The 16,593-nt window shown below is 48.2% G+C and overlaps 1 protein-coding gene across 1 annotated transcript in view; it reads right to left on the minus strand.

Annotated features, from left to right (window-relative positions):
* Positions 1-14,516, minus strand: part of IL13RA2 (interleukin 13 receptor subunit alpha 2) — a 30,064-nt gene extending 15,548 nt beyond the window's left edge. The window contains exons 1-5 of the mRNA XM_045030672.1: positions 14,368-14,516; positions 10,559-10,708; positions 8,525-8,676; positions 4,523-4,676; positions 3,304-3,424 (exon numbers count right to left, since the gene is read on the minus strand). Coding sequence (XP_044886607.1) covers positions 3,304-3,424; positions 4,523-4,676; positions 8,525-8,676; positions 10,559-10,637 — 506 coding nt within the window. The 5' untranslated portion in view covers positions 10,638-10,708; positions 14,368-14,516. The remainder of the gene's footprint in view (positions 1-3,303; positions 3,425-4,522; positions 4,677-8,524; positions 8,677-10,558; positions 10,709-14,367) is intronic.
* Positions 14,517-16,593: the final 2,077 nt, after the last annotated feature.

The raw sequence follows: 16,593 nt of genomic DNA on the forward strand, positions 1-16,593 counted from the left end.
CCCTGCTGTGGGCTCACGCCAGGGGGTCTCCTGCTCACTTGGCTGCTTGCACTGCAGGAATGCTGGGCGTTGGCCAGTGCTGCCAGCAGGACGTACATTCCCGGCGGGGAGGGGCCAAGGGCAGGGACACGGAGCTGGCCCTGACCCCTCTGTGTACTGGTTGGTGGCTGTGCCGGCCGGAGGCCTGACTTTGTACACGTGGCCACTGGCACATACCCCTCCCCAGCCCAGCTAGGAGCATTATAGGCTCGGCAGGTGTTGCACCTCTGGGGTTCCCATGGAGATACGCCTCCCCCAATACTTCCTAACACTGAGCTCCAACATGCCACACTCCAGGGAGCGAACCCTCCTTCCTGCCCAGATCCTGGACATGCCACTAGTGGGTCCTTTTCTGCTAGGGCAGGGCTGGTACCCAACTCCCACTTGCTTGGAGTCCTTCCAAGAAGTTTGCAGGAGGACTGAATTTGGCCATTCTGTTCAAAGCCCAGTGAGTGTCCCTGTGCAGAATACATTATCCAGGAAAGGTCCCTCTCTTCACTGGACATTGCTTTATAAATAAACAAACGACTCCTGCAATTTGAAAAATGACCTTGGTGCAGCTGCTGTGTTAACTGGAGCACAGTCCAGCTCCAGGCGTTTGTTTCTGTGATGAGGTTTCCAATTCACGGTCACATTTTTCAAACAGATCTTTGGCATTATTGTTACTAAAACAACTTCTAATCGGTTTTGATGTTTTTTGGCAAAGTTGCTAAAAGCATGTGGAAACCAACAACTGGAAAGATGTCGGTGTCTCATTTGCATGGGGAAAGTAAAAACAATGCCTTACCAGTAATTCACTGGCTCACTTTTGCATTACTTATTACAAACGTGATAGTGTGTTATTAATTTACTTTGATCCAAAAGTCCAACTTTGTTTTTCCTAAAGAAAAGAAGCCTACGTGGCACCCTGCAGCAGGTCAATAGGGTTAACTACACGGAAGAAATCGCTGGACCATGCATGAATTAACGGCACTTGTCTGGATGGGCTGGCACCACTACACTTTAACAGCCCCTAACTTTTGTGGGTTACGCATTCAGGGCCCCAGAGTGGCTGGGGTGCAAAAGAAGACAAAAGCCTGGATGCATTAGGCTGCTCACTAGGACTGGTGAACTCAAGCCAATTCCCACAACAGTCAGATTTACCTGACTTTATGGAGAGCCGAAACGCGTGGCTGACATGCTTTAGTTCTGATGGGAAAGGCAGGGCCTTCAAGGTGCAACACACAAATGCAAAATACACACAGCAGGTGCAGAAAGGGAACCCTCACCAGGAGGCTGCATTTACAAACTAAGGCCGGGGTCTGGATCCGTGTGTGCAGTTCTCTCCATGGCGGATGCCCCGTCTCTGGGGCTAGGTGAGGACGGGGCTCTGCAGACTGCAGGGCGTGGCGCTATGGGTGGCATAGCAGGGACGTGCCCAGACTGAGGTACCTTTCCCCCCGCCCGAACTCAGCTGCAGGAGCAATCAGCATCTCCGCTGAGCCTCTCCATGCTGTGTAACCTCTCTACAGGTGGATCCAGGGTAGCGGCTGACATAGGAGCAGGGGGCAGAGGCAGTGAATCCCCCAATGTCCCTGGTCCTCCGGCTAACCCCCTAGCCATTCTGCAGAGTGGGGGAAGGTAAACCCCACCCACTCTTTTCTGTACTGCCCTCCTCTGTGGGAGGAAGTGACCTCACCTTTAAGAGCTGTCCCAGGTTAGGCAGCCAGAAGGGGCCCCTCTCCAGTCAATTTTGAATCCTGAAAAGTTGAGTCTTTTTTAAGCCATTTGTTTAAGTGTGACTGTGAATCTGAGACAGTTTGTAGCCCCAGGTTCCTCTTTTTTACAAGGCTATGATGGATTTTGTATAAATTGTGCTTTGTGAGATATCGTTTGAAAACTCATAACTTGCTGATCATTACTGTCCTGGTAAAATGTGGGTGGCAACTTTGTATGGAAAGCTATAAGATTCTACTGAATAACATTATTGAGACATTTTCTATGTGTAGAAAAGCAGGCACATACTTCCTCAAAGACAAACTGATGCTTCAGCCAAGTGTCAACAAAATCAAATGGTCTATCACCTGGTTAAGTGGCCATTCTTTGGCAGGAAAAGGGGCATGGGCAAGAAATTTACATTTTGGCAAAGAAACAGCAGGTGGTTCTGGTCCCCAGATATTTTCTGTCTCCTGAACCTCAGCTGGAGATGATTTTCAAAGAAAAAGACAAGTATAAGAAAGGGGAACAGAGGTCTCCAAATACTTCTCCCTTTCTCTCTGCCATGGCATCACCACCACCTGAAGGACAAGGAAATTAATGCTGAAGTGGGGGAGTGGGCCTGACTGGTAGGATTCTATCCAGTAAGACTGCTAAAGCATGTGGTAAGAGACACCTTTGCTTTGCATTCATTTAGCTTGTTAAGTTAGATGTTAAGTGCATTTTACCTTTTATTTTCTTGTAACCAATTCTGACTTTTACACCTCATTATTTGTAATCACGTAAAATCTTTTTGTAGTTAATAAATTTGTTTTCTTGTTTTATCTAAACCAGTGAGAGTTTGGATTGAAATGTTTGGGAAACTCCATTTGGGATAACCAGATTTGTGCATCTCATTTTCTATTAATAAATGACAGATCTTGTGCATCTCATCTTCTATTAATAAATGACAGGAGGTGGCTGGGCAGTACAAGAGGCACATTTCTGGGGGAAAGTCTGGGACTGGGAGTTTGCTGGTGGGGGCTGGAGAATTTAGGGGACACAGCTGTCTGTCAGTCCAGAGTGTCTGGCAGTCCAGACTCTGGGGAATATCACAGAATCTCAGGCAGCAGAATACGAATTCTTCCCTATTAGAGTATTCAGTGCTAACTGTAGGACAGTAATAATGATTTAGAGAGCCGCAGGTTCCAGTCCCAACCCAAACTTTCCCAGGGCCATTGAGACCTGGGGTTTGGTACAGACAAGTTTAGAGACAGGGCTCCAAGCTGCAAGGTTTGGTTCCAGATCCAAAGTTTGGGGAACTTTTGGTTTGGGCACATCTCTGCTAGAATAATTTGATACAAAGGCTGTTTTCAGGAGCTCCAGACCTTGGCTTTCAGGGTTAATGCTTTGTTCCCCATGTCTTGTGCTAACATCTGTGTGTGGCATTTACCTATGAGTCATGTAATGGGGACACCAGCAACGAAAACAGAATTGTGATGGCTGTTTCTTTGTGAGTCTAGTGTGCTGTTTGCCCTGTGAGACTGCTCACCTGGCACCCAAATGCTTCCCCGCCGAGCTGGTACGTACCAATAATATAGCTCATAATGCGCCCCAGGAGGAGCTAGCCAGCCCAGCTGCCAAGTGCATGTGAGGTGCTCCCAATTGTAATAGACACAGTGGAAGTCTCGGATCTGTGACTCCAGCTCTCCTGTTAAAGGAAAAGGAAAGAATGACGTTATTATCTGAAAGGCCCCATTTGGGCTGAGCTGAGAAATAGCCTTGCCAGCCCATGTGGTTTCTCTGCACCATCATGCTGGCTCGTGTAAACAGACCAATCAGGCTAATTCGATAGCAACGTGCCAGAGGGACTCGCTAGCTCGGCAAACACTTCATTTTAAGTGACCCTTTGCATAGCAAACCCTATTTACATGTATTTATTTGCAATGGAAGGGTGAATAAGTGACCCCGGCTTAATTATTCAGAGGTGATTTGTCTGAGCAATTGAGCAGATTTCAGCTAAGAGAGGCAGGGTCACAAAGCAGGAGGCCAGTCCCTGCTTCTGACTCAGTCTATGACATGATGCGTGTTCTCAGACAACTCACTTCACAGCTCTGCAATACTCTGCAAAGGTTTTGCGAGCCGGAGGGGAAAGGCAGCGTGCAGGCGAGACAGTACTATTGATCGCTGATGGGGAAGGTCAGTCGCATTCTCCCCTTCTGGCAGGGCACGGTGGGGGAGATGGAGCCAGAATTCTCCTGTCCAGGGACTGCAGAGAGGATGCATGCATGCACATGTGCGAGCCGGGAGGTCGAGCCAGAGTGCTGCTATCAGGGCACAGGCATGGGATGATGGGGTTTAAGGATGTGTCTACACTGCGATTAAAAACCCGCAGCTGGCCCATGCTGGCCGGCTCAGGCTCGTGGGCCATTTAACTGCCGTGTAGACTTGTTGGCTCTGGCTGCAGTCCAAGCCCAAAAGTCTACAGTGCCATGAAACAGCCCTGAGAGCCCGAGTCAGCTGGCATGGGCCAGCCGGGGGCATCTAACTGCAGTGTAGAGAGACCCTAAGTCCACAACCCTCAAACAATGACCATTTGCTAAGCAAAAAAAATGGCCTAACCTGGCAAAGAACAGTTTTTGCATCTAGTAGCCTGACAGGCTCTGCTGCACCTAATGCACCTCAGGTGATGGAGCTGTACTGGGGCAGCAATAACTTGGTTGTGGAACATTCAGTCAGGTCAACACATTTTTCCAGGAAGGTGAATGGCCTGGAAAGGTTGCGTGGGGACCGGCAGCCTGCGCCTTACCTTTTGGAGGCACCTGGAAGGTAGCGTGAGTCCAGTCGCTCTTCACTTCAGATTCATTCGTACAACGTCCTTCCAGCAGAGTCTGGACCTTTGCTTCAGTTCTCTTGCTGAGATCAAATCCATCGCCATATTTTAATTTCTTAGTAAAAACAACCTGGCGTAAGACACACAACACTGCAATCAACTTTTGGTGTTTATATTGGCTGCAAAGTTTGCTGTGCGTGCTTGTTCTCTACACTGTACTGTGTTATATATACACCATAGGGTTACACACACACACACACACACACACACACACACACAATGTTTCCTGTGGACACAATGCAGATCTTTTACATTCCTACAAAATTTGCCCTGTCCAATGCTTATCCAGCACCCAACATTTCACTCCCCTGCACTTCCCTCTATGGGGATGGATATCCTTCATGGCACTGTAATGGAACACTGAAATTCATCCAATCTAATCCCGTGATCCAACCATTCCCATGGCCTGTCTCAAACAGTAGCCAGCACCAGATATTACAGGGGAAGGTGTGAAAACTCCCAAACAGACAATTCTGGAACAACCTGCCCAGAAGGAAAGATTCTTCCTTAACACAACCAGTGTATGTTGCCCCTTAATCAGTTACTTTCTCGTTTGTATGGGTCTCTCACTGCAGCAGGGGACCATCTTAACGAAGAGACAGGGGTCCCTTTGCAGCATGCAGCGTTTAACAGAGCTGCTGTAGAAAGTGCCAGCGCAGATTAGAAGGACCTAGCAGCAGAAGGAGCTGAGTCACGCAAATCTGTGTTCCCTTTTAACTGATTCTTCATGTGGCAAAGTGCAACCAATCTCCCCAAGTCAGGAGATGGAGCTAGGAATTCCTAGTTTGCTGGGAATTAATCCCACCAAATCTGGGACACAGACAATTTTTTGAGCATTTAATATTTTTCCTGAACTTGGAAAAAATTTTATATCACCAAGTAACTTGAAAACAAATGAAATTTAAATTAAAAAAACAAAAAAGAAAAAGAAATTGAGAAGGATTAAAATGAAAGAGCAAGAAATGGGATTGATTTATTTAAAGAAAAAGAAGAGAAACAGCAGAGCCCGATTCCTGTCCCACCTGCATCACTGCAACGGATGCACACAGCCCCTGCACTTGCACTTTTTTTAGTAGCCCAAGAATATAAAAAAGTCTCTTGAGCCATGTGCTTCTGACCAGCCTCTGAGTAATCTCACTACCCCAGGGCTCTGACGCTCACGCAGCCTTTTACACAAGCTGCTCCCTGTGGGCACATGCTCTGACTTCATCTTTCATTTCTTCTGTGTGCTCGGGGCTGCCAAGAGAGTAAGTTAGTTAATAAGCCCTGTCCGCATCAAGTCTTTTGGCAGGACACTAGGTACCGATATTTCACACGATGATGTTATCTGTCTGTCTTTCTTCCTGATCTGCATTTTACAAGATACTTTTGCTGCTACATCTGCGTCTGCTCCTGCTCTTCTAGGCTGTCTCTTTATTTCTTCTTCATTATCTTTGCTAATTTAGAGAAGTCGGACTGTTTTCTCCAAAGATCTTTTTCTTTCTTCTCTGACTTCCCCCGACCAAAGCGGAGAAACCCAGACACCCACTGGGCAGCACAGCCTGGGGAGGAGGTGACCAGCCCTCTGTGGAGAAAGAAGTGGTTCGGGACTATTTAGAAAAGCTGGACGAGCACAAGTCCATGGAGTGGATGTGCTGCATCTGAGGGCAGGGCCGCCCAGAGGATTCAGGGCACCTGGGGTCTTCGGCGGCAGAGGGCCCCCCCTTCGGTGGTAATTTGGCGGCGGAAGGACCCCCCCCCCACCGCCGAATTGCCGCCAAAGACCGGGAGCGGAAGAAGCTCCAGGGGCCCGGCCCCGCGAGAGTTTTCCGGGGCCCCCGGAGCAAGTGAAGGACCCTGCTCCAGGGGCCCAAAAAAACTCTCATGGGGGCCCCTGCGGGGCCCGGGGCAAATTGCCCCACTTCCGCCCCCCCCCCCCCGGGCAGCCCTGTCCAAGGGTGCTAAAGGAGTTGGCGGATGTGATTGCAGAGCCACTGGCCATTATCTTTGAAAACTCTTGGCGATCGGGGGAGGTCCCAGATGACTGGAAAAAGGCTACTGTAGTGCCCATCTTTAAAAAAGGGAAGAAGGAGGATCCGGGGAACTACAGGCCAGTCAGTCTCACCTCAGTCCCTGGAAAAATCATGGAGCAGGTCCTCAAGGAATCAATTCTGAAGCACTTAGAGGAGAGGAAAGTGATCAGGAACAGTCAGCATGGATTCACCAAGGGCAAGTCATGCCTGACTAACCTAATTGCCTTCTATGAGGAGATAACCGGCTCTGTGGATGAGGGGAAAGCAGTGGATGTGCTATTCCTTGACTTTAGCAAAGTTTTTGATACAGTCTCCCACAGTATTCTTGCCAGCAAGTTAAAGAAGTCTGGGCTGGATGATTGGACGGTAAGGTGGATAGAAAGCTGGCTAGATCGTCGAGCTCAACAGGTAGCGATCAATGGCTCCATGTCTAGTTGGCAGCCGGTATCAAGCGGAGTGCCCCAAGGGTCGGTCCTGGGGCCGGTATTGTTCAATATCTTCATTAATGATCTGGAGGATGCCATGGGCTGCACTCTCAGCAAGTTTGCAGATGACACTAAACTGGGAGGAGTGGTAGATACGCTGGAGGGTAGGGATAGGATACAGAGGAGCCTAGACAAATTAGAGGATTGGGCCCAAAGAAACCTGATGAGGTTCAACAAGGACAAGTGCAGAGTCCTGAACTTAGGACGGAAGAATCCCATTCACTGCTACAGACTAGGGACTAGTATCAGAGGGGGAGCCGTGTTAGTCTGGATCTGTAAAAGCAGCAAAGAGCCCTGTGGCACCTTATAGACTAACAGATGTTTTGGAGCATGAGCTTTCATGGGTGAATGCCCACTTCGGACTAAACGTCTGTTAGTCTATAAGGAAAAACGTTTTCACTCGGAGGGTGGTGAAGCGCTGGAATGGGTTCCCTAGGGAGGTGGTGGAATCTCCTTCCTTAGAGGTTTTTAAGGCCCGGCTTGACAAAGCCCTGGCTGGGATGATTTAGTTGGGGATTGGTCCTGCTTTGAGCAGGGGGTTGGACTAGATGACCTCCTGAGGTTCCCTTCCAACCCTGAGATTCTATGATTCTATGATTCTATGTCCTGTTCTCTAGGGGCCCGCTGAGGTCACTGAAAAGCCTCCCCTTGTCTGCCATGGGTTTTGCAAATGGCCCTACAGAGAATTGTGTCCAACACAATATTGGGTGATTTTTTTTTTGGCACTTCTAAATATCTGACAGTGAGCAATTGGAGTATTGGGTGTCTGTTCCTCTGGGTCCATTACATTTTTACCCATGTGGGAGCCTTATCTCCCTGCCCACGGACAAGTATTTCAACAATCCTCCTTGCAGCAGGCATATCTGCTTCCTCCTTGCTACATTTTAATGAGATAAGATGGGCAATTTTATGTTATGGATGACTTCGGTTCAGACCATCTCTCAGAGATAAATGTAAACAGGAATAAAAGATACCATCATGGGTAAAAGAAATGTTAGAATGTTATGAGAATGAATCAAACGTAATCTCACATTTATAAAGCACTTTTCATCCCGAAGGATCATAGGCACTTTACAGACTCCCAGTTCTGCAGAGACTGAATCCTAGTGCATTGAATACTATGAAATTACTCTTGGCAATCAGTGCTACACCCAGTCGGAAGTGTTTGTAGAAGCAGGTCCCAAAGGTTTTGGCGGCTGCTGTTAAGCTGTAAAATATTTTCATCCTATTCCCAGACTTACGTTTCTACATCATTCATCTGTTTGGTTGACAGTTTGGCCTTGTCAAAGGAAGTTGCTTTAATTACCAGTTGTTTTTTTTTACCAACTTCATACCATTCACTTAAAAAAGGTGTAATCGACAGATGAAACCAAGGGGAAGCAGTAGCAATATCCTATACATCAAGCTATGCTTTAGCTTACCTTCCAATCTGCATCGCCCGTGCTACGGTATTTTAATTTATATTTTATTGTACACTGATCGAGGGTTAGCAGGGAAGGTGGAGGCTGCCATTCTATATAGAGATGGCCTAAAAGTCCAGGATCAATTATCTGAAGATTGCGGGGAGGTTCAACTGAAACAGGAAAAGCAGATGGATAAAATGAGTTGTTTTAGAGAAATTAAAAAAACCAAACAGATGTTTCAAACTCTGATATTGCACAGAAGACAAATGGCCTTTTAGACACAGAATCTCAAAATGCTTTGCACCAAGGTCACTGCACCACCATAAAACTGCCACCGCCTCCAGGATTAAGCATGGGTTTTAACAATGTTCAAAAGCAAGACTCAGCAGTTTAGGATGGGTAATTAAGAATGTTGGATCCATTGAAATGGCAAGGCTTGGCATGGGTAATTGTAACTTGGACAGGGCACCAGTGTTCATAAATCTGTTCCTGTGAAAAACATCACGTTTCTCACACTTCCAGGCTGACTCAGCCACCTCCCAGCACATGTGCGCACAGCCAGGAAAAGACATTTTTGATGTAAAATCAGCCATGTGCACTCAGCTGAGCAGAGCTCTGGTGTCTGAAAATTACACTAGGCTCTTTCCAGCACCAGTAATCCTAGGTTCAAATCAAGAACTTTGGTTGCACCTGTGCAATCTCATGTAGTCAAATGATGCCTTGCAGCCACCTGGGCAGCCCTCTTGCTTTCAGTGAGGTTGCACAGAGGTAATTGCCTTGAATTAGAGGGGTAGCCGTGTTAGTCTGGATCTGTAAAAGCAACAAAGAATCCTGTGGCACCTTATAGACTAACAGACGTTTTGCAGCATGAGCTTTCGTGGGTGAATACCCACTTCTTCAGATGCAAGTAGTGGAAATTTCCAGGGGCAGGTATATATATGCAAGCAAGAAGCAAGCTAGAGATAACGAGGTTAGTTATCTCATCCTCCCTGATTGAACTAACCTCGTTATCTCTAGCTTGCTTCTTGCTTGCATATATATACTTGCCCCTGGAAATTTCCACTACTTGCATCCGACGAAGTGGGTATTCACCCACGAAAGCTCAGGCTGCAAAACGTCTGTTAGTCTATAAGGTGCCACAGGATTCTTTGCTGCTTTTGCCTTGAATTGTTTGCTACATGCTGCTGATGCATAAGAAGGAGAAGACTCCAGCTTGCTCTGCCTTAGTTGGGCTACGAGGCAGCCTCTGCTGAGCTATCTCCACTCGGTGGATACCCTGAAGCAGAGCAGGTAACGGTGCCACCACATGTCCTCATGCACAGGGACTCCTTCCTGGTGCCCAGGTGTAATTTACACCTCTCTGGGCCAGCTCTGGAGAATCTGGCCCCACGGAAGTTTCATGTGGGAGAAGACTGCAACACTGAGTCCCCAAGTCACGTGGCTCAATCACCTGAAGGTATTTATCTTTGAGTGGGGAACAGAAGGGTTTCAGTTCCTCTCTTTTATCATTGGAAGCACACACTGCATTTTGATAGCAAACAAACATTCCTTAGGAGAAGAAACAATTGTGTTGCCAGTTCCCTTCAGGTTGTAAATTAGCCCCATCCACCAGATTAACCTGTTACATTCGGCTTCACTGGGAAATATTGAGGAGTATTTTTCTCGGACACCCAAGGTGCGTTTAGACATTACAGCAACATGTAATAGATGTATTGTACATCAGCACTGGATGCCCCTTCCTGCTTCCACTGAAGTTAATTGCAAAGCCCCCTTTAAGCACAGGAGCCTGTTTGCCCAGTCCAGCAATTGTAAACCCTTCCACAGGGGTCTGCCCGTTTGCAGGGTCAAAGCCATGAAAAGCTAAGATTTAGGGATCATCCTTGTACTGTTTTAGACCTAGCACATTCTGCATCTTGGCAGGGGGGGAATTAGAAGGCCCTTGCAGTCCCTTCTAGCCCTGTGCTCTATAAACAGCTTGGTAAATTTCTGCACACCATTTAATCTGAAGCGAGCATTAGACAATAGCATCATCATGGATGCGCCTTGATTTACCTGAGGTCTGGTGTCCCGAGGAAGCTCTGCAGAACCAGGCTAGGATTATGGTGACAGCACAAATCCACTGGATGTCCATTGGTGTGTAAGACTTCAAAGCTTCCCACTGGGAAGTGTATTATGCCAGAAAAATATCCGCACACGAGAAACCTACAAAATAAGCCAGGTTGAAAACTAGTTGAGGTATAAAACCAGCCACACCGGAGAAGCAGATTTCCCCCTGCCTTGTGAGCACCGGTAACAACCTTACAAGCATTTTATCAATGTAGATGCTAAATGCCAATCACAATGTTATATGCAGTGTGGTTGTAGCCATGTCTGTCAGAGGCTATTAGAGACCCAAGGTGGGGGACGGGATAGCTTTTACTTGACCAACTTCTTTTGGTAAGAGATGAGCTTTCAAGTGTACACAAACCTGAAGACGAGCCCTGTGTGAGCTTGGCTCTCTCACAAGGATTTCTGCAGAAAATGCCCTACATGAATCCCCCACTCAGACAGCAGAGTGGGGCTGGGGCAGGGGCTCCCAGAACAGGAGAGACACCCAGATCCATTCTGCTCCCCCATCCCTCCCCCTTTAGCAGACAACCCCCCCACCCCCAGGAAGTGAGGGATTTTGGAGAAGGGGGCGCAGGCATCACCCAGCTCACCCCGAGACACAAGGCTGATTCCAACGATTTCTTGGAATGGCTACTCCCCTTGGGAACTGGATCCCACATGGCACCAGTGCAAACTGCTTTCAGACCACTGCTGGGGAAAGCCGGCAAGTTCACCTGGATGCCAATGCAGGGGATGGCGTACGGACACTAGTAAGAATTGCTGACGCTGGTACCGGGACTGATGGCAAGGAACCAGTTACTGTGCCAGCAGATGCAAATGCCACTGTAAAGTCAACTGAGGGGCAACATTACAGCAGAGTTTGGAAACCCAAGTTCTTACAGTAAACACCAATTCCACTTTCTTGCAGAATTTGAGAATTTCTCCCAGTCTGAAATTTTCGGCTCCGACAAACGTGACTGGGATTCAGTCTAAGAACAACAGTCTGTTCTTACATAGCTTTCCCTTGGGCGGCTCCTCAGACCGACCAGTGTGAGCCCCCCTTACTGCTCACCAGAACGGACCTGGGCCCGGGCAGGGCTGAAGGTGGCATCCCAGAACCGTTGCTGCCCCATTGTCCGGCGACCTCCCCTACACAGAAAGGAGGTCGGAGGGAGGGAAGTAGAGCAGCCCCATCTCTCTCGACGGAGGGGAGCTCATTCTGGGGGGACAGATGAGAGAGACAGAGAGGAGGGAAGCGTCCCACTCCCCTCACTGATTGGCTGTTTTTCAGTTTTCCCAACCCTCAAGTGGGAAACGGTCGAGTTCGGTTCCCACAGAGCCTGTCGCACCACTGGGCAGGGAGTGGCTGTCCGGCACACCGCTGAGCTGCCACTGACCGTTACCTCAGGCTAGGGTGACCAGACAGCAAGTGTGAAAAATCGGGACGGGGGTGGGGGTAATAGGAGCCTATATAAGAAAAAGACCCCAAAATCAGGACTGTCCCTATCAAATCAGGACATCTGGTCACCCTGCCTCAGGCAGAGGGAAAGTGGACAGCTGATCACTAAGCTCGCTAGCCCATCCCATGGAAAGCGACTGCTGAGACCCAGACCACTCTGCGGTTCCTCGGACCCCCTCAGGCAAGACAGACACCTGCAGCATCGACAGGTGCCTGGCCTGGCGGCTGGCAGGCTAGAGAGCTGACCTAGCAACTAGGGTCAGGGAGACTTTGTGAGTGGTTAAATGAAAGAAAAAAGGGTTTAGGGCAGACTCCATAGATGGCTGCGTATCTATATTTTAACAGTCTAGCCAGAGTCACCTGTATTATAGATCGTATCACTTGTTCTTTGCATTGTCGAGTGTTTATATAAAGCTCATTGGGTGTTTGGTAATTTGAGAACTGTCTGCTCCTTTATGAAGTGAGTACGGTCCCCAGGGATTACCCATTGTTTCCCAGGAGACACCACCAGTAGAGGAGTCCTGACTTCAGCAGGGAGACCCAGATGGACAGAATGAGCCAGGACCCAGGAGGTAAAGCGCACCCCAGAGTCTGCACCCTCAGAGCCACCGGGGGGTGTGGAGAAGGTTACACAGGAATTCATTTACGCTTGCAAACCCTGTGTTTTCCCCATAGGTGTGTAAGGCATTCAGCCCCAAGCCACTTACAGGACAGAGGCATTGAGCAGGTTATTAGAAAGCTGGCAGTCCAGCATCAGAGCAACTTGGGATTTGCCTTCCTAAGGTATCCTTGTTTACAGACTATGAACTAATCACACACTACAGCAGAACTGGTTGACATTGTGATGGGATATGGTAGAAGGATTCACACAAATTTTGTTTGCTCAAGTCTAGCAAAGGAAGGAGAAAAATATACAGAGACTGCATGCTTGGTATGCCTCTAGCAGGAGCTTGCAATGGCATAAAGCCTGGAAGAGTTGGGTCTGTCCTTTTGGTTCTGCTACCACCCAGAAGAATATTGCAGTACCCGGGTATCTGATGGAGTGAGGAGAAACCTCACTGTCTTTAAAAAATATCCAACAAAATGTACTGCAGCCAGAACCCTCACACAGCACAGGTGACCTCCCCTGGAGCAGGCACCAGAGCGCTCCACCCACTGAATGAATGCTGTCCTGCAGACCAGAACCTGGGATTTGTCCTGGAACCACTTTGCAAGGGGCTTCTCTGACTGACAGGCTGCAAACACAGAAAGCCGGCATGTAAATATAAAGCAGGCCCTGGGCAGCTCCAGTTCACCCTCTGCTCAATTTATTTACAGCTGAGTGCCAGAAAGAGATTAGACACTAGAGTAGTAGAGAGAGCAGGAGAGAAGTAAAAGCCTGATGCTAGATTAAGGGATACTGAAGACAGGTGTTAGAAAATATCCTAACAGTACAGAATTCCTACTGTTAAAAACACAGGGTGGAGCGGAAGGAGTCTATAAAATACACATCAAGATCAGTTATAAAGGTAACTTTATTGGTTTCAAAAGTATTACATTCTATATTTCAGTGGTGGGGAAATTATCCTCTATATTCCCTCCTTGTCTCCTAGGGCCATTGTGTGGCTCAGATAGCTTATACTAGTGAAGTGCTCTGACGTGCTTGGATTAAAAGCCTAATATAATTGCAATTTGTGGTTTCTGCTACAATGAAAGAGAACAGAATGGTGCCAGAGAATGCAATGGCAGAGCCAGGAAGCACATACGTTCCAAAATCAAAGACCTTCACATAAATGTTAGTGACCAGCATAAGCCAACAGCCACAGGAATATGAGTGGCTCTAGTTTCTGGATCTAAATGAAGACAACATTGAAATGTACAATTTTTAGTGTGATATCAAGAAATACCCGGAGGATATTTACACACAGTAAATGAGAGCAGTTCGTCTGTAGAAAGTCAAATACGATATATGTGATCACAACATAAAATGCGTCCTGTTGAAAAACGCATCAGACTTGTTATGTGCATATGCTCCAGTACCAGAAAGATCCTTACACTTAGGAGTCAGGTGAGAGACTGGTACAACCTTCCCTGTGAGCAGCACTGATTTGCAGAATTGAGAAAGCCACCAGAAATAATTACACAGGTGAGTTCCATTTCCCAGCTAAAGAATTAAGCACAAACGGCCAACAGGGAACATCTAGTAGATGAGGCAGATTTCAGTAAAAATAATTGCAATTAGTTTGTAACAAATACAGATTAGTAAAATGAGCTACAGCTAAACCAAGACGCACATTAAAACTCAAGGACATTTTAAAACTGCAAAAATTCTTACCTAGAGCCCTGGGGTGTGTTTGACAGCAGAGGCTAAAGCTGGAGTGAGTGTTCTTTCCAGCAGGCAGTTCCTTAGCTGCCGTGGTTAATAATCTGAAGAACTAGGAGGTCTCCACGAGTCAGAGTGCTTTAATCTGTTTCCCTCCGCAAAATTGAGTGACCCATTGTAATGATGTTGCAATAGCCAAAGATCATAGCCTTGACCAGGCTGGCTGTTGGGACAGGAAATCCAGAAACTCCTGGTTTTGTTAAGCCTTGGTGTTAAGCACTGCTATAAATATCCGGGTAAATGCACAGAGATCTTCTGAGTGCTCTGATGATTCACCGTGATGGGAAACACGTCTATAATTTCTCATCTCCAGTTCCCCTTCCCCGGGGCACTGACACACCTCCCCCCCCCCCCCGCATGCTGCCAAGTAACACAGCTCGCCACCCCCCTGGCTGCCCTTCCCCCCCCCATTTGCTTCTCTCCCCTTTCAGGTGATCTGGTCTGAGGCCCCTTCCTATCAGCTGTAGGATCTCAACCAGCCCTGAGCCCTGCATTCACTCTGTGACCCCCCATCGCTCCCTCCAACACCTCCTGGCTTCCTTCCACTAGTCATGGGGGGGGGTTCCTCACAAAAGATCCATAAAGCCACTGCCTCACCCCCCCTCCCCCCCGCTTCAAATCCCTGTGCCCATAAAATCCTGTCCCCTCTGGGGCATGTTTGTGCAGCTAGCAAGCTGGAGCAGCTGTTAGATGCACTCTCATTTCCCTGTTACTTCATCTCCCCCCACCCTGCTCCCTCCCTCTCTTCCATTCACCCAGTTCATCCCCCAGGTACATTCTGTCATGAATCTGCCCTGGTACTTCTGAGGCAGGGACGTCTTTTTATTACTCATTTGTCCTGCCTGTAGCCCTGACCCTGGACTGGGGCCTGGGGACCAGTAATAATCACCCCCTGGACTCAGAAACTCTAGAGCTTCTTGTGTCTCGAGACGCTGCAGAGACCTGTCCAAAGATGCTGCACTATAAATGATCCATTTCCATCTGCGTGAGCTGGAGTGTCCTGGATGAACCAAAACAAATTCAAGGTATTTTTCTGCAACAGTTACGTCTGCGTGTTTCCAGAGTCTCTCAGTCTGGGAACAATAGAGGCTGTTCTAAGGCCAAAATTGCAGCTGGTTTCCCGAGCCTGCCAAACTGGCAGCTTTAGTAGGGACTGCATGTATATTGCAAGGGGTTGGTTATTGTCAGCTACTCAGAGAGCCAGTAAGAAACCAGAATACCTTGAAAAGATTTCACAAAACCACTTCTTTACTGGAATCATGAGGGAGAAAGGACCTCAAATCTCCACCCATTGCTTACTGTATTCTGTTTCCAACGGACCCAGTCCAAATAGCTATACCATTATTCTCTAGCTGGGGTCAGTGGAAGTTTTTTCTGAGTGAGGAGCACAGACCTGACCTGTCAGCACTTATGTTGTTTATCTTTTGCATTTCCCTCTGCCTGAATACTGAAATATAGATACAAAACACCTGCCCCGCTGCTTTACAAGTACTGTTGCCAGGCTGTTGTGTTTGGGGTGAAAGCTCTGTGGGCTGCAGAAAGTTTACATCCAAAATTAATTTTTAATTTCTGAAGACATCCCTAATCACTTGACACCTGCTTGGTCCTGGTGTCCCTTCAGGAGTGCTGTGAAAGGCCGGCACTGAAAAACATCAGCATTGCCACAATCCAAGAAACCTTAAGAAATTTGCAAGCAGGGTTTCCATGAGCCTCAGTGCAAGCAAAACATCTGACCCTACAACCCTGGCTGTCTCCTCACCGGCACCGCCCAGAGGAGAAATCCGGCACAGGGGATTAGGTGACATGGCAACCTGCCAAAGCAGGGGAACACTCCCCGCACAGAGGACAATTGTTTTCACTGGAAGGTGAGAAGAGCCCGGAGCTGCCTATTTGATACTGTACGTTGGCCTGGTCACTGGGACACTCGCCGCACCAGACGGATCCCAGACGACGCTCTGGCTGTCTGCGTGGGCACGGTGAGTTGGCCAGCACCATGACAGGGAGCCTGCTGCCCTCTGGGGAGTTTAACCATCTTCCCTGATTCAGCTGTATGCCGTTCTCTGTCTTTGGCCGAGGTGGTGTCCGTGTCCCTTGCACTTTGCCGCAGTGCAGAGAAGTCTGTTCAAAGGCACTGTGGGGGGGCAAGGCGGGGGCCCTGAGCCACAGGCTGCTGCTGCT

This window comes from Mauremys mutica, chromosome 9, assembly GCF_020497125.1.
Source record: "Mauremys mutica isolate MM-2020 ecotype Southern chromosome 9, ASM2049712v1, whole genome shotgun sequence".
NCBI classification, from domain to species: domain Eukaryota; kingdom Metazoa; phylum Chordata; order Testudines; family Geoemydidae; genus Mauremys; species Mauremys mutica.